General features: G+C 36.3%; 1 protein-coding gene across 10 annotated transcripts in view; it reads left to right on the forward strand.

Annotated features, from left to right (window-relative positions):
• The window catches only part of ptprub (protein tyrosine phosphatase receptor type Ub), a 261558-nt gene that overhangs the window by 203822 nt on the left and 30895 nt on the right, over positions 1 to 26841 (forward strand). For 8 of the 10 annotated variants that reach the window (XM_067405445.1, XM_067405447.1, XM_067405446.1 and 5 more), the window contains 8 exons: positions 2869 to 3056; positions 7911 to 7983; positions 8381 to 8457; positions 17544 to 17580; positions 20418 to 20515; positions 22578 to 22694; positions 25344 to 25498; positions 26370 to 26505. In XM_067405445.1, coding sequence (XP_067261546.1) covers positions 2869 to 3056; positions 7911 to 7983; positions 8381 to 8457; positions 17544 to 17580; positions 20418 to 20515; positions 22578 to 22694; positions 25344 to 25498; positions 26370 to 26505 — 881 coding nt within the window. The remainder of the gene's footprint in view (positions 1 to 2868; positions 3057 to 7910; positions 7984 to 8380; positions 8458 to 17543; positions 17581 to 20417; positions 20516 to 22577; positions 22695 to 25343; positions 25499 to 26369; positions 26506 to 26841) is intronic. The other 2 variants (XM_067405448.1, XM_067405453.1) reach the window with 1 other exon arrangement.

The following is a 26841-nucleotide window of genomic DNA, read 5'->3' on the forward strand; positions in this document are numbered from 1 at the left end:
CCAAAACTCTGAGGTTCAAACGTTCATAAAAGATTGTAAAAGTAATCCATATGAATCAAGTGGCATTGAATCAAGTTGATTGAACTATATATATGCATCAAGTTGATTGAAATATATATAATCTGCTTTATTAATGAAGCAATGCGTCAAAAAAAAAATAAATAAAAAAATAACCAAGTAGCACTTATTGTTTCCACTTATTCATTCCAGTTAAATGAATTTGCACATTGCATTACACCAACCGAAACAATGACTACAGTGCTAATACTCATGATAAATAACAGGGAATGACAGCTAACACATCAATAACAGCGTAAGTGAAAACAGCAAACAGTAAACCATATAACCGAATAATGCCGCAGTGCATGATGGGAACTCAAGTAGGTCTAAAACTTAAGCTAAAGTGTTGAAGGAAATTCAACCCTAAAATGACATTTCTCTCATCATTTACTCACCCTCATGTTGTTCCAAACTGTTTGACTTTCTTTCTTCCATGAAACATGAAAGGAGAATTTTTAAAGAATATCACTTTAAAGAAAAATGAATGAGGACTGCGGCTGTCAAGCTCCAAAATGACACCAGGAACCATAAAAGTGTGATTAAAGTCCTCTGAAGCCATTGCTTTGTGTGAGAAACAGTCATACATTTAAAATCTGTATGAACTCAGAAGTATTGACATCCAGTTATTTTTCAATGAATTGGTTGATTCAGTTCACAAAAATGTTTGAATGATCCTGTTCTTGGATTGTCAGTGAAACATGATTTCAAGTTCCTCACACAGAGCATGGCTTCATATAGACTACTATATGATAGTTTTTTATTTTATATTTTATGCTATTTTGGAAAATTTTTTCTTTGTTTAAAACAAATGCCCTTGTTCATTGAAGAACAAACAGTTTACAATTTGTCAGAAACAATGAACTATTTATCAGTTAATTAAATGAATCAGTAAACACGAGTTAAAAGACTTTAGCTCAGTCCTGTTTAAAATTAAGGGTGTGCTATATGTATTGTCTACGGTAATATAATAGTAGGCTGCTTGTATAAACTTAATTATAGCATGATTGCAAATGTGATATTGATTTTCTGCAACAGTTCATTAAACGAGAAGTTACTTATATTTTAGACAAAACTCCAAAATGATGGGGTTCTGTTTCTGAACGAATCTGCGTTTTTGAACAAATCATTTGAGAAAATGATTCATTGACCTGTTCAGACCAGCATTTTCTTAGTTCATTATGCATAAAAGTTTTGAACGAATCATTTGAAATAATGACTCCAATGACTCACTCGTTAAGAATGCTATTTGCTGTCACCTACTGATGGCAATTTTAAAAGTATTTGTTCTTTTTTTTTTTTTTTTTTTTACTATTCAGTATTATAATTATTTTAAATCATTAATCTCATAGCATTATTTATGCAATTGTGAAATCTTGTTTATGTTATAATAATTCATTAGATTACTTATGATTGTTTGGATTAGTTTATGAATATAATATGAATATGTTTTAACAATTAAGATGAATATAGAAAGTGTGCTTTGCACAAAAAAGAAAAGGCTGAAGTACAATGACTGAATACTGCCAGTTATATATTGTAAATTAAAACATAATCTATACGTTTTTTTTAAAAAACTTCTGGAATATATTACTTTAGGTCATGAATCTGTGATCGTAGGCTTTTATTCCCTTCATAATGAAATTTTAAATTTCCTGGAAAATGATCTCTGAAAAAGAGTGGGAACCCTGATTAGCCTTAATCCAGCGCTCTTAATTCATTTGAGATTAAACTGATGAAAGAACTAGTTGCAACTCTGAAAACCTTGAGAAGAAAAGACAGAAAATGGATATAAACAAACATAATGATGAAATTATTTTTGTACTGTGCAAGAACTCTCACAATCACTAGGTGCTAAAAGCGAGAGTACCAGGCGCTAACGGCAAAGAGCCTAAATGAATGGTTAGAGACTTTAAGTCACGTACACAGTTAAAGTGAGGCTCAGGGACTAGGTAAGCTCCTGTTAATTTGTCCTCATTTGTAGTCAGTGTGAAAGATTCATCAAAGCCACAGTCTTTCTGTAATCGCTCAATCTTTCACAGCTCTTAAATATGAGATTTAGTGCTGTCCACATCCTAATACAACACCCATTCTCCCCTGACATAAGACCATAAATCCTAATATAAACATAAATCCGTGCAAACCAGTAAGAGAGAGAACAAATAGTATACTTAAAAAACACACACAGCCAGTTTATCAGATGCAAATGGACTCAGATCTGCACCAGAAGCTCATCCTTAAAGGCATCATGGTCGAGGATTTCAATATGAAAGAAATTAGAGCAGGCAAAATAAAATGCTAATAATATCCGATTCAAAGGTATCTGACTCTGCAGGCACTGAATAGTTGATGTCTCTAAGAGAGAGATCTCTTGATCAAAATGAAGTTTTAATGGCACGTCTCAGAGCTGTCTTGCCACATTTAAAGTGTCTACTGCATGGAATATACTGTCTGGGTTTCTTCTTTCCTATTTCCGCTGAGAAATGAGTAGCAGACTACTAATTTATTTGAATACACAGCCCTAGTCATGAATTCATAATTGCTCCCTGATCATATTTATGAATACCAATTATAAACACTGAAGATGAAGTGCCATAAGGGGATGATAATTCTCAGATTAACCCTATTATACTTGTTTGGAGTTTTGTTATTTTTCTAAAATGTTTATTGGTTATTTTCTGAAACTTTTCGAAGACTCATGAGCTGCTTACTTTATGTACAGCTGTTCCCATGTGTTTACTGTATATGTTTATACTGTATGAAAAAATATTGTGCAAACATTTGGTTTGTGTCTTGTTAATTTTCACCAAGGTGATCCACGGAGCTCCATGAATGAGTCCAGCAGTCTGCTGGGTGGATCGCCTAGGCGTCAGTGTGGCCGTAAAGGATCGCCCTATCACACGGGTCAGCTTCACCCGGCAGTGCGTGTTGCTGACCTCCTACAACACATCAACCAGATGAAAACCGCAGAAGGTTATGGCTTTAAACAGGAGTATGAGGTAGGTTTTATTTTATTTGATCTAAACAAGTTATTTTTAAAAGTGTGTGTGTGTGTATGTGTATATGTGTATATCAAACCAAAATGCATTCAGACACCTTGTACATTTCATTCATTAATACAGTTTATTCATTATAGTTTAAAAAAATGGTAATAAAATATGACAAGATGTCAGAGTTAAATTGTGTCAGAAAAAAATTATCTTAATTATGTCAGATAACACTTAAAGGTGCCCTAGAATTAAAGATTGAATTTACCTTGGCATAGTTAAATAACAAGAGTTCAGTTACATGGAAATGACATACAGTGAGTCTCAAACTCCATTGTTTCCTCCTTCTTATATAAATCTCATTTGTTTAAAAGACTTCCGAAAAACAGGCGAATCTCAACACAACACCGACTGTTACATAACAGTCGGGATCATGCATAATATGTATGCATATTTATAACATGTTAGTTTAACTAATTAGTTATGGAAAAATAACACGTTAAAATTATTTAATGCATTTAACACACCCGGCCCAGACCAACATAGGTAAATATATCTAAATACCAATTCAGATGCAGATTCTGCATCAACACATCTCAAAAAAGTTGGGACAAGGCCATGTTTACCACTGTGTGGCATCCCCTCTTCTTTTTATAGTGTCTGGGGACTGAGGAGACAAGTTGCTCAAGTTTAGGAATAGAAATGTTGTCCCATTCTTGTCTAATACAGGCTTCTAGTTGCTCAACTGTCTTAGGTCTTCTTTGTCGCATCTTCCTCTTCATGATGTGCCAAATGTTTTCTATGAGTGAAAGATCTGGACTGCAGGCTGGCCATTTCAGTACCCGGATCCTTCTTCTACACAGACATGAGGTTGTAATTGATGCAGTATTTTGTCTGGCATTGTCATGTTGGAAAATGCAAGGTCTTGCCTGAAAGAGACGACGTCTGGATGGGAGCATATGTTGTTCTAGAACTTGGATATACCTTTTAGCATTGATGGTGCCTTTCCAGATGTGTAAGCTGCCCACACGAACTCATGCAACCCCATACCATTAGAGATGCAGGCTTCTGAACTGAGCGCTGATAACAACTTGGGTTGTCTTTGTCTTCTTTAGTCTGGATGACATGGCGTCCCAGTTTTCCAAAAAGAACTTTTGGTTCAAAACAAATTTTGGTTCGTCTGACCTCAGAACAGTTTTCCATTTTACAGTCCATTTTAAATGAGCCTTGGCCCAGAGAAAACGTCTGCGCTTCTGGATCATGTTTAGATATTGCCCTTTTTTTTGACCTATAGAGTGAATGACACAGTGGATTGTGTTCACTGACAAGGAAGTATTCACTGGAAGTATTCCTGAGCCAATGTTGTGATTTCCATTACAGTAGCATTCCTGTATGTTATGCTGTGCCGTCTAAGGGCCCGAAGATCACGGGCATCCAGTATGGCTTGACCCTTACGCACAGAGATTGTTCCAGATTCTCTGAATCTTTGGATAGGTATTTTGTACTGTAGATGATGATAACTTCAAACTCTTTGCAATTTTTCTCTGAGAAACTCCTTTCTGATATTGCTCCACTATTTTTCGCCGCAGCATTGGGGGAATTGGTGATCCTCTGCCCATCTTGACTTCTGAGAGACACTGCCACTCTGAGAGGCTCTTTTTATACCCGATCATGTTGCCAATTGACCTAATAAGTTGCAAATTGGTCCTCCAGTTGTTCCTTATATGTACATTTAACTTTTCTGGCCTCTTATTGCTACCTGTCCCAGCTTTTTTGGAATGTGTAGCTCTCATGACATCCAAAATGAGCCAATATTTGGCATGACATTTCAAAATGTCTCACTTTCAACATTTGATATGTTATATATATTCTACTGTGAATAAAATATGAGATTTGTAAATTATTGCATTCCTTTTTTGTCCCAACTTTTTTGGAATCGGGTTTGTAAAACAATAATGACTTTATCTTTTGGGAGTAATTTTTCAGCCACATTTGATGTGCGATTAATTTGCTATTAATTAATTGGCACATCATGCAATTAATTAGATTAAAAATGTTAATTGTTTAACAGCTATTTTGAGTTTTATTTTAGAGGAAACCACATCTATCAGGCTATAGTTAGCAATCTTTGAAAACGGATGAGCAAGAGGTTTCTGTCATAATAATAATAAAAAAAATGTATTTAAAGAAGTCAGACTATGCTTGGGCTTTAGTGTTGCTTACAGTGCAGTCTATCTGGGCACTGTTTTCTTAGTGGAGGGACCTGTCGGTGAAAACAGATCAGAACTCACCGTCTACAGGCCTTGTTAAAACAAACCTCTGCATCACATCTCTAACACACAAACACATTAATGCAAAGATGCATGTTTATTCACAAATGCACACTCCAAACTTCTTATCAGCTCTCAGCAATATGACATCCTCACACTGTTGGCATGCCCTGCTAAAGTACATCTGCTCATTCCAGCTCGAGGCAGTCAACATTATTTTTTGGAACATGGCAGCTTGTTTGCTGCTCATTAACCAGCCCAAACCAGCTTGACCTCAACCTAGTCTTGCATAGCCAGACATTTGACTAAGTAGTGTAAAGGTCTGGCCCATATTTCAGCTTATTTTGACCAAGAACCACCTACCTCTGATTTTGTATATCTTTTTAATTTTCATGTCAATTTTATCAAGATTTGATGCCACTAACCTGACAAACCTGGCACATTATAGCTTGTTAGATCAAGAAAGCGCTTTCCAGTTTTGTGTGCAATATGAACAGACAGTCAGCAGCATGATGTCTGAGACTAACCTCAGCCTCAACCGCTGGTATTCGAGCTGATCTAAACCAGCTAAAAACTTGAAATCCACCATCTAAAATGAGTTTTAGCTGGATTTTGGCAAAATTTCCAAATATGAAAAAATGTTAATCATGTTGCATTTCATTATCATAATTGAATCGTTATTTAACCAGGTTGCTCCATTTGAGATTTAAGAGAGATCAGGCCTCAAGAGAGATCAGGCCAAGAATATCAGTAACCAGATCCAGATGGCATAAAAATACAAAACAATTTATTAAAAAAAAAATTAGAGCAATTACAATCAAATGTTTCAATTTCATTGGATTTCAAAATAGTTTTAAACTCACTTAGAGTATTCAGTTCAAATCTTTTTTGCTAATAGTAGTAATTTTGCTAATTGTTCTAAGATGGTTCAGAAAAAGAAAAGCATTTATACTTCAGACTCAGATTTAGCTCATCACAATGTCCTGGACTGGAATAAAGTTTAAAGCAGTGTGAATTTAATATCAGGTATACACTATTATAGTATTTATTAAAATTTTTTAGTTTACTTAAGTTAGTTGTCAAGGCAACATTTCTAATTCTTCACAGACAGGTTCACATCACTCCCCCATGGACTATAGAGGAGCAGTTATTGAGATGAAAGTAGAGGTCATATAGCCCCTCAGCATTACTGCACAAAGAGCGCCCTATCTGCTGTCTGTTTTCCTCCCTCTATCCCTCCCTCTCTTCCTCCGTAGCTAATTTTCTCTCCTCAGAATCCAGCTTGAGCATCTTCTCTTGGTGTCACACTCATGTGGACTGTTGACTCTCCTCTATATGTTGTTGTCCACAGTGCTACGAGACAAAACATCCCTCCACACAATCAGAGCTCTGAAACTGGCCTGCCTCTCTGGAGCTCAGCTTGTGGACTCATTAAACTCTCCCCTCAGTGTGAAAGAGATTCAGCTCAAAAATCAATACGCACTCTCCTGGACATAGTGACACTGTGTGTGTGTGTGTGTGTGTGTGTGTGTGTGTTTGTGTGTTTGTGTGTGTATGTGTATGTGTGTGTGTTGAGGTCAGTGTCTTTGTGCTTCATAAGCAGAAAAAAAGAAACACAGAGTTTAAGAAAGAACACAAATGTAACGGCAGCGTTTCATAAGCCTTATTTCCCCACGGACCACAAGTACAGTCCATTGATCAGTGCTTATTGACATAATCTTTAGTTTAGATAGAGTGGAAAAGAGAGAGTAGAGGTCTGTCCTACAAGCAAGGTGAAAAAATATGTTTTTTGGGGGGTGGGTTTGGCCTTTTCTATTAACCACAAAGGAGATTTGAATAGCTTTTTAGTTTAATTTTCAACACAATATGTATTGTTTTATAATGTGAATCTTAAAAAAATATTTTTTGAGAAATGGTTTTCTTGAACACTGCGTTTGTGCTGTATTTCCTTAAAATATCAAATCAAGTGGCATTACTTTTAACTTTTAAAGTAGTTTTCCCCAACACTGTGTGTGTGTGTGTGTGTGTGTGTGTGTATATATGTATATATGTGTATATATATATAATATATATATATATATATATATGTATATATGTATATATGTGTATATATATATAATATATATATATATATATATGTATATATGTATATATGTATGTATATATATATATAATATATATATATGTATATATGTATATATGTATGTATATATGTATATATATATATATATATATATATATATATATATATATATATATATATATATATATATATATATATATATATATACAGAACCATAAAATCTTGAAATGAAAGTGCAATTATATTTAATTTAACTTAATGTAATATCACAAAATACAATTTGTGGGGGTTACAAGGTAATCCAGAATCTCCAGTCTAAATGCTACTTATGTCAAAACTTGTCTTTTAATAAAATGTTTTTCAAACAAAATCTAAGGATACTGTGATTATCTCTTACATCTAACAAAAATGCTCTCTCTCTCTCTCTCTCTCTCTCTCTCTCTCTCTCTCTCTCTCTCTCTCTCTCTCTCTCTCTCCCTCTCTTTCTCTTTTTATTTGATTATATATTTGTAGAGCTTCTTTGATGGCTGGGATATCAATAAGAAGAAGGATAAAACTAAGGGAAGAAACGATACTCTGATGGGTTGTGAGTCCATTTTTCCAGTCTTTGCATGCTTATAAAAATATCATGATTGAAGAGTAATGCCTTTAGAATTTTTCAGTGTATATGGCTGTTAAAATTCACTTCAGTTTCAAAATGTCTGATAATGTAAAGCTTTGATGTGCCTAAAAGTAATTTATTCACTGAGAATAAATTGCATCAGCTGATAGCACTGTTTATTTGCACATACTATCTGTGATGTTTTAGGACCCAGTTTACTAAAGGAACTTTGTAAATCAGATAACAGCTTTAACATGCCCACAGTTTTCCTGTAATAAGCCTAATTTGCATAGAAAGGAGACTTGTTTACTGCACAAAAGTAATGCAGCTGTTTAGTGACTTTACCCCAAAGTGTGCTCATGTGATTGTGTTTGTGTTTCAGATGACCGTCACAGGGTGAAATTGCACCCGCTGCTTGGTGATCCCAACTCTGACTACATCAACGCCAATTACATCGATGTAAGTCAGCAGTCACATACTCTCTTCAGCCAGACTCACAAACATTCACACTGTTTCTGTTATTATGTAGCTCCCCTGGAGTTTATTCGATATCTGTGGACACTCTCACTTAGCCTTGCCATATGTGGCATATCATCATATCAGTTTTGATAGAAAACTTTTTAGCCCTCTAACTGTCATTTTTGTGGTGGGTGAGACTTGGTAGCTTGTTATTTTTGACCTCGTGTGTCTGACCTCCCAAAAGATTTTGGAGAGAATGTGGTCAGATGTGAAGCGTATCCTACTGATGTGTGGCAAGGTGTTGTAGGGTCACTTTGTGTCCAATTTCCCCTTTAAAAAAGAGGCAGGTGGGCACAGATGGTCAACCATACCAGCTGAAACCTTGCCCTCTCTAAACCTGCATTCAGAGCTGGCCCAGAGAGCACCAGATTGGGAATGACCACCCTCTCTTCATTGGACCCTTTCCACTTATTTGATTAAATTGATACTTCACCCACAAATGAAAATTCCGTTATCATTTACACTCCAACTCTGTGTAACACTCTTCTTTGGAATACAACTGGACAAATTTTGAAAATGAGAATGAGAAAACAATGACTACATTTTCAGTTTTTGGGTGAACTATCACTTTAAAGAGATTTTAAAAAGTTTTTGAAACAAAACTCACTCTAAATCCTTGCGATTCCCTCACCTTGACTGTTTGGACCTTAGATACAGCAAGTGATTTGCTGGATTATGTTGTTTATTCAAAAAAGAAATGTAAGTACTGTATGTGTAGCAGTGAGTGATTCAAAATAAGTTAGAAGAGAATGAATAGTCATGAGTCAAGATTTTGTTATTTTGTTATTTTTCTCCTCCATATTTTTAATGATTGGTCATAACATCAATTTATTTATTTAAATTAAAATAATAAATAAATAAATAAATTGGAATCCCAGTGTTTTCAAAACAGGGCATAGGCCAATTTAACAAGAATTGATTTTTTTTTTTTCCTTTCCCCATTTTATTTTGGCCTTGAGTAGAAAAGCACAAAAAAGTAAAGAAAGGACCAATAATGAAAGGATGCTTCTTTTTAGTGTTTTTGGTAAACCTGGCAGTAAGTAGAGGCTATTAGGGAACATATTAAAGTGAGTGCAGTTCTTTTGTTTAATGTGTTTACTCTTTTCATTGCTGTCCTTTCCATTTGAATATCTCTTGAATCAGCCCAATAAAGGAACTTGCAATAAACTAGCTTACACAAGAATAAATGAGCAATTTAAAGAAGTGTGTAATGTTTTCAATGTTAAAATACTTTCCTAGCCTAAAAGCCATTTGTTTGTTAATTTCCCTGAGAAATGTAAAGACATTCTGTTGTGTGAACATTTCAAACAGCCCCACATAGCAACACTGATTCAACCCATGGAGTGAGTTTGGGGGCGGGGCTGTCGGTTTGTCCACCCAATGGCGGAAGAAGGGAGTGTTCAGAAAGCCTGTTTGAAAGCAGTCATTATTTTTTCAATTATGTTTGATAGCGCTAGAGGCACAGAAATTACACACCTCACACATTAAAGTTAGTTAGCAAAGATTTGCCCACCTTCACATCCAGAATGTATGGCTCCATTTTAAGTGTCTCTCCCCTGGCGTAGAGCTTAGCCAGCTAACACAGTCTTTCTTTCTTTCTTCTTCTAATTCTTTCTCTTTCTGTCTGTGATCTGTTAATCCTCTAGCTCTTTTCAGCCTCTCATTAACTAGAGTCTGTCTTGTCTTTTTCTACCCCCCTTCCCCAACTCTTCGACTTTGGACCCTGTAGATTCGGATAAACAGGGAAGTAAGTACTTCGCTGTTCTTTCTTTTCTTTCTCTCTGCTTTCTTTCCCTCTATTCCCCCCATAGATCTCTTTTCTTCCCCTTTTTTGTGACATGGCATTGCTCTGTTTGGATTACTTAAACATGAGGAAGAGTGGCTCAGTGACACACAGATCTCCTTTATATTCGTCCATAAAAGTGAACGCATAAAACTTTCAGGTGCCATCTGTTAGGTTTCTTTGGTTTATTTCTTACGGATACCTAGTTTTCACCTTAAAAAAAAAAATCCTCTCTTCACCTTTTCACTTTCGCTCTTTTTCAAAAACACAGGTTGGTGAGGGAGTTAGTCTTGTGGTAGGATATTTGCCTAAACCAGCCTAAGGGGGTTGCTGGTTTTAGCTGGTTTAAGGTTGTCTCTTATCTTGGCCAAGCTGGTGCTCAGGTGAGAGGTCAGTCTCTTAAGCCCCGGGTATGCTTCAGCCAGCCGCGTTCGTGCACCGTCCGCATGACGTAATTTTCGCTATGCGGCCGGCCGCACACCCAAATTTCGAGACCGCGCGGGCGCTGCGTGTGCAACAGCGCATGCGCAAACAGGAAAGAAGAGTCCACTAGGTGGCAATACGCACAGTACTGAGCACAATGTGTGGTCGTCGAAGAAGAGTGTGTAAAGAACGATTAAAAAATAAGACGAGTGAAATCAAAAGCATGCCTTCTCCATCGTTTTTGATTCCTGTTCTCTTGGTGTATCTTCTGAACTATGTTGCAATGGTGGCTGTACTATTTTTCTTCTCCGATCCTGTCCAGCAAATGTCCGGTAGTCTGGTATAGTATAGAATAAATTGCACTGCGCATGTGTCGAACTCTGTCATCCGCGCACATCCTAGTATACTTTGAAAGATGCGCGGACGCGACTGCGCGCGTGACGGGTCTGAGCGTGGAAAGTGAAGTATACCTGGGGCTTTAGCCAGTTGACCATTTGAAAGGTGCCCAAAACCCCTATTTTTGTCATCAAAGCTCTCCTCACCAGTCTATGAAATTGAACTCAACCCTTAAGCTTTAAACTTACCAATCCATGAATTTTATAGTATTGAACTGCACCTGAACTTCAGCAGACTCAAACTTTTTTTTCTCTAACATGGATGTACTGGAGTTCAGACAAAAAAATGTTAGTTACTGACAGGAAGTCAAAATTTGAGAAGAATAGACAGGCAGCCCATACTCCAATAGATTTCATCTTTCAAATTGAACAAAAAAAAGCAGGTTTGAAGTGTTTGGGGCACTTATCAGCTTGTCGTCTGGACCAACCAGCTAAACACCAACTTGGTAGGCTGGGAGGCCAACTAGACTAGATCAAACCACCTGAGGCCTGTGTTTTATAATTATTATTTTCAGCAGAGCTCTTATTACTAATGATGAATGCTTGAAAAAGTGCAGGGTGACAGTTCATAATAACTTTTATGAATACAATTATATAATCATTATACAACAGATGAGTAGCTGTGCGTTTTTAAATATGAAAATATGAGGATATAAATCAGTGTTTATTGTACATATGTAACACTTAAAAGATAATTAGTTTATCTGAAGTTATTATAAAACGTTATCAGTAACAGAGACATTTGCTGAAAGCATTTTGATCTCTTGAGTCTACATAAAGAGACAAAGCGATTTTTATGCAGCTTTGTTTCAGAGTTTTAAGTTGCTAAGTGTTGTAAAGTGTTGTGTCAAGCCTTTTTTTATTATTTTTGTTTTGTTTTTCTCCCTTTAATGAGCTTCTGTGTCTTGTGAACTTTCCTTCTATTTTCAAATCAGCCATTAAATATATAACTTTAAGCATGATGTATCATCGTCTTGATATGTCGTATTAAAGATGCATTTCAGCTACAGTGAGGTAGTTGCAGCTTTGGGCTTGTGATATGATCATCACGGATTTGATGGCAGATAGGGCGACCCATGAACTGAATCATTACTGAGTTTCCCTATCGCTATCGTGCCCTTGAGCAAGACACGGGATGGTCAGTGTTAGTGTGCTATAAATCCTGTTACACTGCTGCGGAATGTACTGCACCTTCATTTATTTATTTTTAAGACCTATATGGCTACCCTGTGCTCTTTGACCATGGTTGTATTACCAACAAAAGCTAGATTTGGAGATTTATATAGAGACATACATAAGATTACAGTATATGCTGTGTTTAATTTGTTGTGAATAAAAGTGAGGCTCTGAGGGAATGTTTTTAGGATGTGTTAACATATCAACTTGTTAATTATGCCTTTTTAACACATTTGCAAAATGTAATATTATTTCATTCTCTGTTGTTCTAAAAACTGTTTAAGGTTGGAAATAATGAGATTAAAGGGACACCCAAAAATGAAAATTCTGTCATTTATTACTCACCCTCATGTCATTCCAAACCCGTAAGACTTTCATCTTCAAAACACAAATGAAAATCTTTTTGTTGAAATCTGAGAGCTTTCTGTCCCTCCATAGACAGCTATGCAACTACGAATATGACACTTCAAAAAGTTCATAAAGAGATCGTAAAACTAATCCGTATGAATTGAATGGTTTAGTCCAAACTTTCTGAAGAGACTCGAACGCTTTATATGGTGAACAGATTTAACCCTTTCAAGTGTGGTTTGTCCTTTAAAACCCTTTTTAAAGGGATCGTTCACCCAAAAATGAAAATTTGATGTTTATCTGCTTACCCCCAGTGCATCCAAGATGTAGAGGACTTTTTTTCTTCAGTCGAACGCAAATTATGATTTTTAACTGCAACCGCTGCCGTCTGTCAGTCAAATAATAGCAGTGATTGGGAACTTGATCAATAAGAGTCGAAAAAACTTCCATAAACAAATCCAAATTAAACCCTGCGGCACGTGACGGCACATTGATGTCCTAAGACACGGAACGATCGGTTTGTGCGAGAAACCGAACAGTATTTATATCATTTTTTACCTCTAATACACCACTATGTCCAACTTCGTTCAGCTTCCGGCTAGTGAGGTCTGATCGCGCTCTGACAACGGAAGTGATGTCTCGCGCTCATTGAAGTATATGGGCGAGACATCACTTCCGTCACCAGAACGCGTTTTTTGACCTCATTAACAGGAAGCTGAACGAAGTTGGACATAGTGGTGTATTAGAGGTAAAAATTATATAAATAATGTTCGGTTTCTCGCACAAACCGATCGTTTCGTGTCTTAGGACATTAATGTGTCGTCACGAGCCGCAGGTTTTAATTTTGATTTGTCTAAGCAAGTTTTATTTACTGTTATAGTTGAAGTTCCCATCTACTGCTATTATTTGACTGACAGACGGCAGCGGTTGCAGTTAAAAATCATAATTAAGAAAAAAAGTCACCTACATCTTGGATGCACTGGGGGTAAGCAGATAAACATCAAATTTTCATTTTTGGGTGAACTATCCCTTTAAATTATCTTTATCTTGATCTAACGTGAGATGGGCGCCGCCATCTTAGTTTGCACCACAGTTCGCAGAGTCCTGTCAGTCGGATTTACAGCGCGTGAATTCTTCAGTTTCTCCTGAAATACATGCAAGTAAGTGGCTGGTGAACTGGAAGAATAATAGAGTAAACTTTACAGTTACTTAGGCCCACTATGTGTGTCTGATAGGAATAAACGTTGACAAATTATATTTGAATGGATTGTTATTGCTGCTTCCACTGATGTCTGACATCAGTGTGTATTTTCAACAGTGTTGGGCACATTACTTTAAAAAAGTAAGTAGTTATAGTTACTAGTAACTTCTCACAAATAGTAACTGAGTTGCATAATTATAAAAGTAACTAATTACCAGGGAAAGTAACTATTGTGTTACTTAAAAAAAAAAAAAAAAAAATCAAATATGTCAAATAACTTTGATGCCCCTAATATTAAATATAAGTCTAAAAATAAATGATGCTTGATCCACTCTTGCTCAAGACATGAAATTTCACTGTACTATAGACTACATGTTGTTGGCCATTAAAGAAAACTTAGTTTCATATCTGTTTAAATAGGCCTATGCTATGTGTTAAATTCATCTATTTGATTATGAATGCCATGATTTTGACCACTTCATTAAGTTAGTTTTGTAGAAAGCCTTTCTTTAAAGTGAATTTCGTTTTGTAAAAATTGTATCTTAATTTTAATCAATGTTTGATCAACCAATTATAGCAGGCAATATACACTGATTCAGAAAACATTAGTTTATTAATAAACAATTAAAATGTCTCCTTGCTGTTTTTTTTTTTTTTTTTTTTGTCACATTCATAATCATTACTTTTGCCGGTTCTTTATGGCAAGCTTTTTGTGTGCGCTTGAGTGCTATATAGTCTATATTACGAAAACGCTCATTATTATGGTTTATTCTCTCCAGTATTTAAGAAATTAAATTAATATAAATGTGATTAGTCAACTTATGGCTTAAATTAACAAATAATAGTCGACTAGAAAAAACTTATTTCACATATTCTCGATCCAGCATTTTACAAAGGGTATTCTGGTTCGAGCTCGCGCTCTACTTGCGTGCTCTGACACAAACACACACACAGAGCATCGTACATTATTATCAGTTTAAAATGATATTTGTGTATGACTAACCTGTACTATTTCTTTACAACAAAACGCTTTGCATGTCTATCATCTCTAGTCACACATCACTTATCATCAGTTAGCCTGTGTCCCACCCCAACACACACATCAGAGAAAACACTTTGCAGGTCCTATGGCTGAGAGAGCTACTCGGATGAAAACCGCTTTAGTGAGCTCAATTATAGTAACGGTAACGGCGTTGTAACGGGGGGGAAAAGTCATTTGTTTCATTAATCGTTACTGAAAAAGTAACGGTGTTTATTTATAACGCCGTTATTCCCATCATTGATTTTCAATTGCTAAATGTATTGTTTTACTGGTACTTATGTGTATTTAAATGTCAGAAACCCTAAAAAAAAACATTATATGGCTGAAAACACTGCATAGTTGTTATATATGACTAGAGCTGAGCGCATCCTCTCACAACCAAAGCGTGAAAGGACATTTTGAATCTGGCAGATATGTGACGTCACTGAACGTCTTGAATCCCCTATGTGGGACCGTACTCTCAGGGGCACAGGAATAAAAATCCCATATGTGGGACTGTACTGCTTCAGGCTCTCGCATGTCAAGCAGACATGCTTGAGTTGCCGTTTACCTCAACTGAAGTTTGTGAATGTAAATAAAAGCATAAATTTAATCTGTTCATTATATAAAGCAATCGTGTCTCTTCAGAAAATTTGGACTAATCCACTCAATTCATATGGATTAGTTTTACAATCTCTTTGTAAACTTTTTGAAGTGTCAGATTGGTAGTAGCTGTCTATGGAGGAACAGAAAGCTCTCAGATTTCATCAAAAAGATCTTCAATTTGTGTTTCCGAAGATGAACGAAAGTCTTATGGGTTTGGAACAACATGAGGGTGAACTATCCCAAAAATTGCAGGCTCACATAGTATAATTGAGTCTTTATAGATGTCTTTATATTTTAGGAAGGGAGTCTTTGACAAGGGGGTCATCATATTTGAGATCCCTGGCATTAAAAATGTTCGAAATCCCTTATAAGTATAAGTAATAGAAAATCATGCGACTACTTTATGAATCAGCAGGACAAAGCTCTTTTGGACCACAGTTATCTTCCAAACTTTTTTTCACTGCATCCCCTGTAAACACCATAGACTGATGAATCCTTTCTATGTGGAACAAACATCCCCCACAATTTATTTTTCCATCTACTGTGTGTCTGTTTCTATGTTTGTTTTTTCGTACAGTGTTCAGGAAATAGCTTGGCCCGATCTAAAATGTAGTGGGCGTCTGCAGTGTTCTAAATGGAGCAGCAAATGCTCAGCAACAATAAAGAACATGTCTCTATTATTCCACTAACGTTGGTTTAATGAAAACAGATCCACTTTTTGGGAGCATCCCTAGGTAGTTCTTTGAAAAGGCTTAGCTTTGATGAATAAATTGCATGTTTTGAGATGTTCCTAGAGTTTCTTTCTCCCTGTACATTCCAAACATGAGCTGATGGAGGAATTGTGTTGGGATCTGATGTCCTCCATGATGAGTTTTATGTTTGGGCAAATGAGTATTACTTTTGTAACAGAAGCCTTTTTGTTTGTTTGTTTGTTTGTTTGTTTGTTTGTTCTTTGTTAATCTCCAACACTATTAATGCAACTAAGTCTACAAACACACTAGCTACACTACATTGCCTTGGCTGCATTTGTCTGTTTGCTTTCAGTAGCTTTTTTTCCTTAAGATATCCTCCCCTATCCCATCCTTTCCCTTAACCCACTCCGTGCCACCAAAAAATAGACTTGCATGGTAGCGAGTTATGTTGTCAATATTGAAACAGACTCTCCTTAGAATTTCTTGAGCAGTGTTGGGAGGTCAGATTCATTTTAGTCAATCCATTCATTCACATGGTTATTTTCAGTGGTTTCATGCAGGGTGTTTTAATTTGTTTAGTTTTTTAGTTGTACTTTAGATTTATGTGTTGCTGTCATCCTAATTTAGATCCTCATTTTTCTCTCCCAGGCAACAAAAACAACAAAAAACATCTTTATCATATAATATAATTATTTAATTACCTTTTAAATATATTCAGTGTAGCTACCTTTTATTGGTAACTTATGTAATGTAAGCTACATCACATAAGTTACCAATAAAAGGTAGCTACATTGAATATGCCTTCAGTAATTCTTTTACTTATTAAAAAATTGTTAACCCCTAAAGAAATGAATAATTCTAGTAGTATATAGTAGAGTAATATTTACAATTGGACATTAATTTAATATGCTTACTGCATCTACTTTTTTAATGTTGTTAATGCATTTTACATTATAATATATAATGGAACCAAACAAAAATTAGATTAATCTAGATTTTTATTTTTTTTTTTTTTTTTTTTTTTTTTAACAATTGATAGCCCTAATTTAAAATCATGCACACCTATACATAAGATGAAGATTGCAGTGATTAATGGCCTTAAAAAGTTTTTTACAGAGTAGATCTTCTCATGGACGTTGCCATTTTGCGATCATTTTTTCTCAGTAACCCCCAGATTATCAAAAAGTTCAGCTCACAGAATAATTGTATTCTGGTTGATTTTGAATAGTAGCTTTCAAAGCAGACATGTGAATGGGAGAGCTAGAATTAAAGACCTTGGACCTCTGACGAACTCTTGTTCTCTAAGAGGAGTGAGATATACCACGTGAAGTGATGACACAAATGACTTACACAGCACATCACCTCTCTCTCTTTCTTTTAGGGTTACCATCGATCCAACCACTTCATCGCCACTCAGGGTGAGTATCCTTGTCTGGACAGGACTTGTGAATGGGTGTGTGTGTGTGTGTTTGATGATTTGGTTCTATCTGGCAGTGTCCATTCCCAAGACGGAGAGCCTCTTTTTTTCTCTTCAGTCTGAGTCTCTGGGTTTGCGTGTGTGTGTGTGTGTGTGTGTGAGTGAGAGAGACTGAAACCTTAAGAACATAAAGATTTTCCAGATGGAATCTAATGAGTTCTGATCCAGGAAATTATAGAGGTGTGCAAATAGAGATGCTGCAGCTGAGTCAGGATTACCACCTGCTGTCTTCTTACCTGAAATCTCCATCAAAACCACCAGTACAGTGACTACAGGACCTTGGGTGGAGAGGAGTCTCCGATTGTGTTCACTGCAACAATTTTCTTCAAATATTTTGGTGTTGTTATTAATTATAATATTTAAACATCTGGAGAAAATCCTTTATTTATTTTCCTTTATTTATTTATTTATTTACCTCATTGGAAATTTGTTCTCTTGCTTTAAATATAAACATCTCTCAATTTTGTTATATTTATAATTAAAACAAGAAAAAACATTTTGTCAAAGTGGTAAGAAAAAATACAATTAATTCAATATGAAGCAAAGTCTCAAAGTGTGAGGGCATTCAAGGATGTCCTCGGTTTGATAACATCGACATTTTATGTTAATTTATTTATATATTTTGTAAATAGCTGTCTAATTAGTAGTATAATGTACAGTCACCTTGGTCAGTATCTCAAGACCCCTTTTATTTCGCGTTAGGGTCCTGATTCGATAGTAACTGGCTGATTGTACATTATTTATATATAAAACAATAGAAGTATATGGTACTTTACTATATTAACTATAAAATAGAAGTATATGGTACTTAGTTCACCCAAAAATGAAAAAAATGTAATTTATTACTCACCCTCATGTTGTTCTACACCCATAAAACCTTTGTTCATCTTCAGAACACCAATTAAGATATTTTTGAAGAAATCTGATGGCTCAGTGAGGTACTACAGAAATGTACTAAAGACATATTTAAAACAGTTCATGTGAGTTCTACCTTAATATTATAAAGCGACAAGAATACTAATTGTGCGCCAAAATGATGATATGATGGGCGATTTCAAAACACTGCTTCGAAGCTTTACGAATCTTTTGTCTCCAAAGTTCGCAGCACCAAGGTCACGTGATTTTAGTAAAGGAGGCTTCGATTTGTAAAGATTTTTAAAGCTTCGAAGCAGTGTTTTGAAAATTGTCGTCACTAGATATTGTTGAAAAGTCGTTAATTTGTTTTTTTGTTTTTTTGCACAAAAAGTATTCTCGTTGCTTTATAATATTAAGGTTGAACCACTGTACTCACATGAACTGTTTTAAATATATCTTAAGTACCTTTCTGGATTTTGAGAGGTTCGGTGACATTGCTGGCCTCACTGAGCCATCGGATTTCATCAAACATATCTTAGTTTGTGTTCTGAAGATGAACAAAGGTCTTTCAGGTGTAGAACGACAAGTGTGTTAGTAATAAATGACATAATTTTCATTTTTGGGTGAACTAACCCTGTAACCAGATATCCCCACAAAGATGGCAAAAGCTGGAATCACCTACACTTGGGCTCCAGCTAACAGTCCTTACTAGGAAATCGGGCTTCATGAACATACTGAGCAATGTATTACCTAAAAAGCCCCTATTATCCTATTTTAAACATTCCTAATTTTGTTTTGGAGTATTCCTACAATAGGTTTACATGCATCCAAACAAAAACATTTATTTTAACATATTATACACTGCAGCATTGCCTCTTTTCTCACAGTGTCTGAAACAGTTCGATAAAGGATTCAGTCTCCCTAAACCCTTCCTTTCCAAGAGCTTCCTCTGCTCTGATTGGTCAGATAGCCCAGTCTGTTGTGATTGATCTACCACTTACAGTGCACATCGGAAATTAAACGCCCATTACCATATCTTAATTTCAGCTCCGGATGCTTCTTCAGTGCTTGTATACACAGTGCTGCGTAAAGTAACAATGGCGATGGTTTTGAGTCCTCATTCTCTGGAAGTACATTCACTATTCACAGCAGAGAAAATGTAGTTGCTACAACTACAGTGTTTTAGGGGGGCTCAAAGTAGATGTTCACAGGCAGCCAATGAAGACCATAGGCTGGTGTTATGCAAATTTGTCACAAACCTATGTAGGTATTTTACAGAAGTGAGGCTGGAATTGACGGCAGTTCAGAATCAATTATTTTGTTGAGGATACAATAATTTTATTTGTCATGCGCTTTGATCTTTAAAATTATGCAGACCTTTTACATTCACAAACTACATGAAAGGTAATATTCACTTTAAAATCTCAACATGCAAAAAATGTTCTGTAGCTTGTTTAAAACAGTAGAAATCAATGGAAAGTCCCCACCTTGACAGAAAAAAAAACAGTGTTTGTGCATGTGAGAGAAATATCAGACATAAACCATCCCTGATGCCTTTCTCAGCTCTACTAAAACAAGGTCACCTTCTTCTCTCATCATTTCAGATCTTCCATAAATAAATCATTATACATGTTTGTGGTTTGTCTGTCTTTCCCCCTTATTGAATTTCGAGGCAGACTCAATTGATGAGAGAAATTATCTTTTTCTATCAGAGAGCCACTTCCTGCTGGGGGTTAAAACTGTTCCATTCACCAGAAATGTCTGCTATTGAATTACTCTCTGTGAGGCTCTGGATTACTGAACTGCCTTATAACATGCAATGACACTTGGTAAATTAAACCCGCCGTCTGGAGCATTGGCTGCCATTCATTGAATGTGTGTGTGTGTGTGTGTGTGTGTGTGTGTGTGTGTGTTTGTTTGCAGGGCCCAAGCAGGAGACAGTATATGATTTTTGGAGGATGGTTTGGCAAGAGAACTGCTTTAGTATCGTCATGATCACCAAGCTAGTGGAGGTGGGCAGGGTATGTTCTAGATCCTTCCTCATCTGCACACTAACCCATGAACTAAAGACATTTCCCATTCACAACAACCCTACACATTTCATTCAGTCATCACTTCTAAATGTTTGTGTATTTGTGGGTCTGTGACTTGGGGAGCAGTTGTGACCTAATGGTTAGAGAGTCTGACTTTTAACCCGAAGGTTGTGGGTTCGAGTCTCAATACCGGCAGAAAATGTAGGTGGGGGGAGTGAATGAACAGCGCTCTCTTCCATTCTCATTACCCACAACTGAGGTGCCCTTGAGCAAGGCACCTAACCCCCCAATCACTCCACAGGCGCCGCAGCAAAAATGGCTGCCCACTGCTCCAGGTGTGTGTTCACCACTCACTCACTGCTGTGTGTGTGTGTGTGTGCACTTGGATGGGTGAAATGCAGAGCACAAATTCTACACTTCACTCACTAATGTGTGTGCTTGGAAATGTTATGTAAATTGATTTTAATGACACCACTTCCCATTCATCAGCCATTAGTGGACTTTTTTTTCTGCTTGATAAAACTGTATGTTTGGAAATATTATGTTGTCTAATTTCATATTTTACATTATAATTTTGTAATGCTTAAATTCACTTGTAGCATTTCAAATGATTGACTTTTCAGTGTTTTATTTCTTATTTGTTTAGACAAAATGGTGTAGTATCTTAATATCTGCCATGGCATGAAAATAAATATACAGGTCCAAAAATCCAAGGTACGTCATGATACTTTTTGTTAGTGCAGGCGATATGTTATATATCAAAGAACTGTGGATTTATCATCTGATACCTTCACTGTACCAATGGTACCACCACAGTACAGAACCGTTATCACATGCTCATGTTATATAAATTCGTCTCTATTGCTGTCAACTAAAAATAAGATTTGGAGTATCTGTCGTTCCATCATAATTCCCACACTCATGTAATGCGTTCTGCTCCCTTGCATTGTGGCCCACTCTTTCCAGCCTTTTTAAACCACCTCTATTTCTTCCTGCGACATAATTTCCTCTTTCATTTTCCTCTCCACACCCGCATCGCCCCTTCAGTGCTTCGGAGACAGCGTCTGCTGCTAACAGTCCTCTTAACGGCCCGTCCCTGCCCTCTTATGAAATTGGGGCTCTATTATGAAAAATACGCTTTCCCATGTTATGATAAAAGCTGTGAACAGCAGGGATAAATAGATGATGGCTTAGGTCTGACAGCAAATCTAACAGTTTGTGTAACGATAATAAGCATGCAGAAATAACCCTGGTTTACAGTACATAAGGAGGGACTTACTTCACTTCAACAGTTTGGCTGCTGTAAAGCTTTAACTAAGAGACTCTTTTTAAAAAAAAGTGTAAAATATCAATAAATATATATCATCAATTAAATCTTTTTTCACTATTTGTTTTAGCCTTTTGGAAATATTCAATATGCATCTCTATATATGTATTTGATCTGAAATGTCTTAAAAAGGTTAATCAGATTTTAATTATTTCAAAAATATACATTTTAGTTAAGTCCTTTTTTAAGTGTTAAAGTACATGCAAGTAAAACATGTCAAGTCTAATTTTGTTATGTAGAATGTCATCAAATTAACTCAAATAATTATGTTTGATAATTTTCCCTAATTATATATATATATAAAATTATATACCTTCACATATTTTTATTAAAACATTTTAACATGAAAAAAAGGCCATGCAGATATTTTGAACATTTTTTGATCAATAGGGCACAGACAGTTTGAATTTATATAAGAAAATGAATAACATTTTTGACTTGAATACCATTTTTTGCTGTGACGTTTTAATCAGAGAAGCTGTTAAAACATCTGTCTTTAACACTTTCATACTCATACAGGGAAGAATAATGAAACTAATGTAATTCCATTTATTTTTTAGGAAACTTAATTGTGCATTACAATCTTCTTAATATTCATGAAGTTGTTTGATTTTATATTGCCAGGCAAAATCATTTGAAATATCATATATCAGCCAGCCCCAGAATCATGCCACTGTGGACCTCCAGTGTTTTCTAACCTGAGTTTTTTGGTTTGTCTTTCAGGTGAAATGCTGTAAGTATTGGCCAGATGAGTCAGAGATGTACGGTGACATTAAGATCACGCTGCTGAAGACGGAAACTCTGGCGGAATACACAGTGCGAACTTTTGCCCTGGAGCGGGTACGAGAAGATTTCTTTCCTCTAGAGACAGGACAGGAAATGAAGGGGAAAAGAAGGGAACCGCAGCTCGGTGTGTCAAAGCCTCTAAGCCACGGCTCCAACGTGCTCTCATTTCCTAGAGCAGCCTACGTTTGATTTGCTTTGCCATTTGATATGATGTGATCTGTTATGCACGGGTTAATGTACAGTCAGCAGGCCATTATCGCAAAATAAACGCAGACAGGGTGATCAGGTCTTGTATCGCGTTACTCCACATTACCCTGCTTATTACACTCTCACATGCACACCAAAATAAATAAATAAATGCACATGAATTATTGATATTGAAATAATTTTGTTATACAAGAAGAGCCGTAGAGCGATATGAGAGAAATAAAATTAGCACAGCTATGTTTTCTTTTATCATCTGTACAGTTTAGCATCATTATACAAAACTACTTGACCTAAAAGCCAATTCACTTCAAGGACAATAATATAATATTAAAAATCATTCTAAATTTAAAAGAATAGCAGAATCCACACCACAGCTGTAATGATAATGGCACATAGGAATGATATTGTGAATCACTTTTAAAGCGAATTTTTCTCCAGCTGATGAATGATAAAAACATTGACAGCCAATCAGAATCCATCCTGCTTTAAAGAGCTCAAACATTTAAAGCGGGAGACGACAAAACTACAGTGCGCTTATAATAAACAGAAATATATTGTCCATTGGTGGAAGCTAATATAGTTATTGTTATAGCTATCTTTATACTTATCAAGGATTGGTTCACCCAAAAATAAAATTTCTGTCATTAAGTACTCTAATGTTGTCCCAAACTTGTAAGACCTTCGTTCATCTTCGGAACACAAATTAAGATATTTCTGATGAAATCCGAGGGTATCTGAACCACTCATAGACAGCAACGTCATTGTGCCTTTCAAGGCCCAGAAAAAGACATCGTTAAAATACTCCATGTGACTTCAGTGGTAATGTTATGAAGCCACAAGAATACATTTTGTGTGCAAAAACAAAACAAAAATAACTTTAGTCAACAATTTCTTCTCTTAAATCATTTCCCTGCGCTATTTACGCTGTAGACACAGTGCATCGCTTCCGTGTTCTACGTCAGAATGCCGACTTAGTATTGGCTGGCTCCTGCATCACCATCACACACATGTGTTGTGATGCTCATTTGAATAGCGTCGGCCAATACTGAGCTGGCCTTCTGACGGAGAACAGGGAAGTGCTGCAATGGGTGTACAACATCAATAGTGTAGGAGACTGACAGAGAATGGAAGAAATAACAAATAAAGTCATTATTTTTGTTTAGTTTTTGCACACAAAAAGTATTTTTGTCGCTTCATAACATTAAGGTTGAACCATTGTAGTCACGTGGACTATTTTAACAATGTTTACCTTTCTGGGCCTTGAAAGCGGTGATTGCGTTGCAATCTATCGGAGGCCAGAAAGCTCATGGATTTCATCAAAAATATCTTAATTTGTGTTCCGAAGATGATCAAAGGTCTTATGGGTTTGGGATGAAATGAAAGTGAGTAATTAATGACAGAAATTTCATTTTTGGGTGAACTAACCCTTTAAGAATGCAACACTTGTCCAATCAGAATCAGGTATTCTTGGCCGTGTAATAATATGTTTTGCTATGCTGATAAACATTGACTCTTTGCTAGGATTAGGGTAGAACGCAAATTGTGTGTGTATGTTTATATTCTTTGTGTGTGTGTTAGGGGAGAATTTGGAGTGACAGCCCTTTAAATGAAATGGAGAGAAGCGCCTGATACCCAGCAGAGGCCCACCGAGCTGTCTGTTCGAGGATTAGAGCTGCCTCATCTCAGAACGCTTTTATGGCAGGCACATTAACTAAAGCATCTCTTTTCCTCTCTCTCATTATCGCTCTCTCGCACGCTGATACAATAGGCTAAATGTGGGTGCGTTTACTGAAATTAGCTCAATTTAACCTCCTCCACCTCACCCCCCTGTCTTCTCTTATCGTCCTCTTTGCTGCCCTGTGGAGGCGCAGTTCTGTCGACAGCCTTTGATGTGAGTTTTGTGCTTGCCGCGGCCCTGTCAATCAAACACGGGCTGTGGGTGGAACGATGTGCTTCTGTGTGTTTGTCTAATGGTGGGGAAAGCTTCTTCACGTAACCATCAGCCAGAGTTTCGTCTGAAGCTCTCCTTGTGTGTATTCAAACAGACGAGCAATTGGGATGCAGTAATAGGAAGTCTCTTAGTGGAGTAAACATACAAACCTCCCCTGAGTGGAACCACAGAGCTGTATGTATTTAGATGTGTGTCACTTTTCCTAATTCATATGGGTTTCTCTGAGGTGTCTTTGAGCCATGAGGTATACAAACTCCAGAAGTGAGACCCTTCAGATTTTTTAGCCATAAAATGAAAAGATGCCTGATCGTGTTCTCCACTACTCGTAACCTAAAGCTAAAAACCGTACAACTATATGTTGGAGCCGTGGCCTGGTGGTTAGCACTCATGCCCTGAAAAATTGAGCCAAGATGCTCATAAGGGCAATTTGGGTTCAGCTTTCTATTATCTCAGTGTTCCACTAAACAAAATGGCAAAAATTCAATTATATTAAATTTTATATAATATTAATTATAATTGAAGCGTAGAGCATGTTTGTCTTTCAGAGGGGATACTCCGCCAAACACGAAGTGTGTCAGTTTCACTTTACATCGTGGCCTGAGCATGGAGTCCCATACCACGCCACGGGTCTGCTAGCATTCATTCGTCGAGTCAAAACCTCCACGCCACTCGACGCAGGGCCTGTGGTGGTCCACTGCAGGTATAGAGCTCCTTATTTTATTAGCTGCACTTTAACTGCTAATGTTTGACAACCAGAAAATGTCTAAATAGCTCTTGATTTTGAGCAATATACACTACTGTTCAAAATATAACCAAGGCTGCATTAATTTGATCAAAAATACAGTAAAAGCAGTAATTCTGTGAAATATTATTACAATATAAAACAACTGTTTTCTATTTTAATACATTTTCAAATGTAATTTATTCCTGTGATGGCAAAGTTGAATTTTCAGCATCATTACTGCAGCCTTAAGTGTCACATGATCCTTCAGAAATCACTCTAATATCCTGATTTGGTGCTCAAGAAACATTTTTTTATTATTATCAATTTTGAAAACAGTTGAGTTGCTTAATATTTTGTGGAAATTGCATTTTTTTCAGGATTCTTTGTTGAATAGAAAGTTCAAAAGAGCATTATAAATGTGTGAACTGACTTATAATTCAATATTTTGTGTATTTCTGAATAAAAGTACTAATTTCTTAAAAAAAAAAAATAAATGTACTGACCCCAAACTTTTGAAAATCGTGCTTGTTCTGTCTTTTTCAAATACTCCAAGGAACCTCAAAAAATATCATGGTAATATCATGTTACATGATTAAAAAAAAAAAACATGATACATGTTTAAAAAAGCTGGTTTAATATTTTTTTTGGTACTTTTTTGTTGGTATTTGCTGTCAATAGTTGTTACATGGGACTTTGACGTTGACATCCTGCCAAGTCGAACAGGACTGTGGCTGCCTCAACTTCACCAGCTTGATCTTTAGTTCATGTCCATCAAAGAAAAAACATTGTCCCATGTCATCATTTTTGACAAAAATCTTACTATCAATCTTTCGTTCTTCCTCTTCAGTGTGGGAGCAGGCAGGACAGGCTGCTATATCGTGCTGGACGTAATGCTGGACATGGCAGAGTGTGAAGGAGTGGTGGACATCTACAACTGTGTGAAGACACTCTGCTCTCGTCGTATCAACATGATCCAGACAGAGGTGCAGATGCTCACATATTTACCCATAACTCCCTGTACCCAGATATGGCAGGAGATATGACACCTCTTGAATTTGCATAGTCATAAGCTCTGTAGGTGTTGTTATGAATATTCAGAATGTTTAGCTCTGGACTGGAGTGAAAATTGTGTATTGATAGGTGGGAAATTCAAAAAAAAAAAAAAGTCACCTCTCTTGCATCTGTCCGCTCTGCGGAGGCATGTGCCTTTGCTTGGATGTTCCAAAATTTACATATCCAAACTTTATTATGTAAATCCCACAGTTATTTGACTGCTTAAAACATTAGTAATTATTTACCAGATGCTTTAATTAAATCCG

The sequence above is a fragment of the Chanodichthys erythropterus genome, chromosome 2 (genome assembly GCF_024489055.1).
Source record: "Chanodichthys erythropterus isolate Z2021 chromosome 2, ASM2448905v1, whole genome shotgun sequence".
NCBI lineage: Eukaryota > Metazoa > Chordata > Actinopteri > Cypriniformes > Xenocyprididae > Chanodichthys > Chanodichthys erythropterus.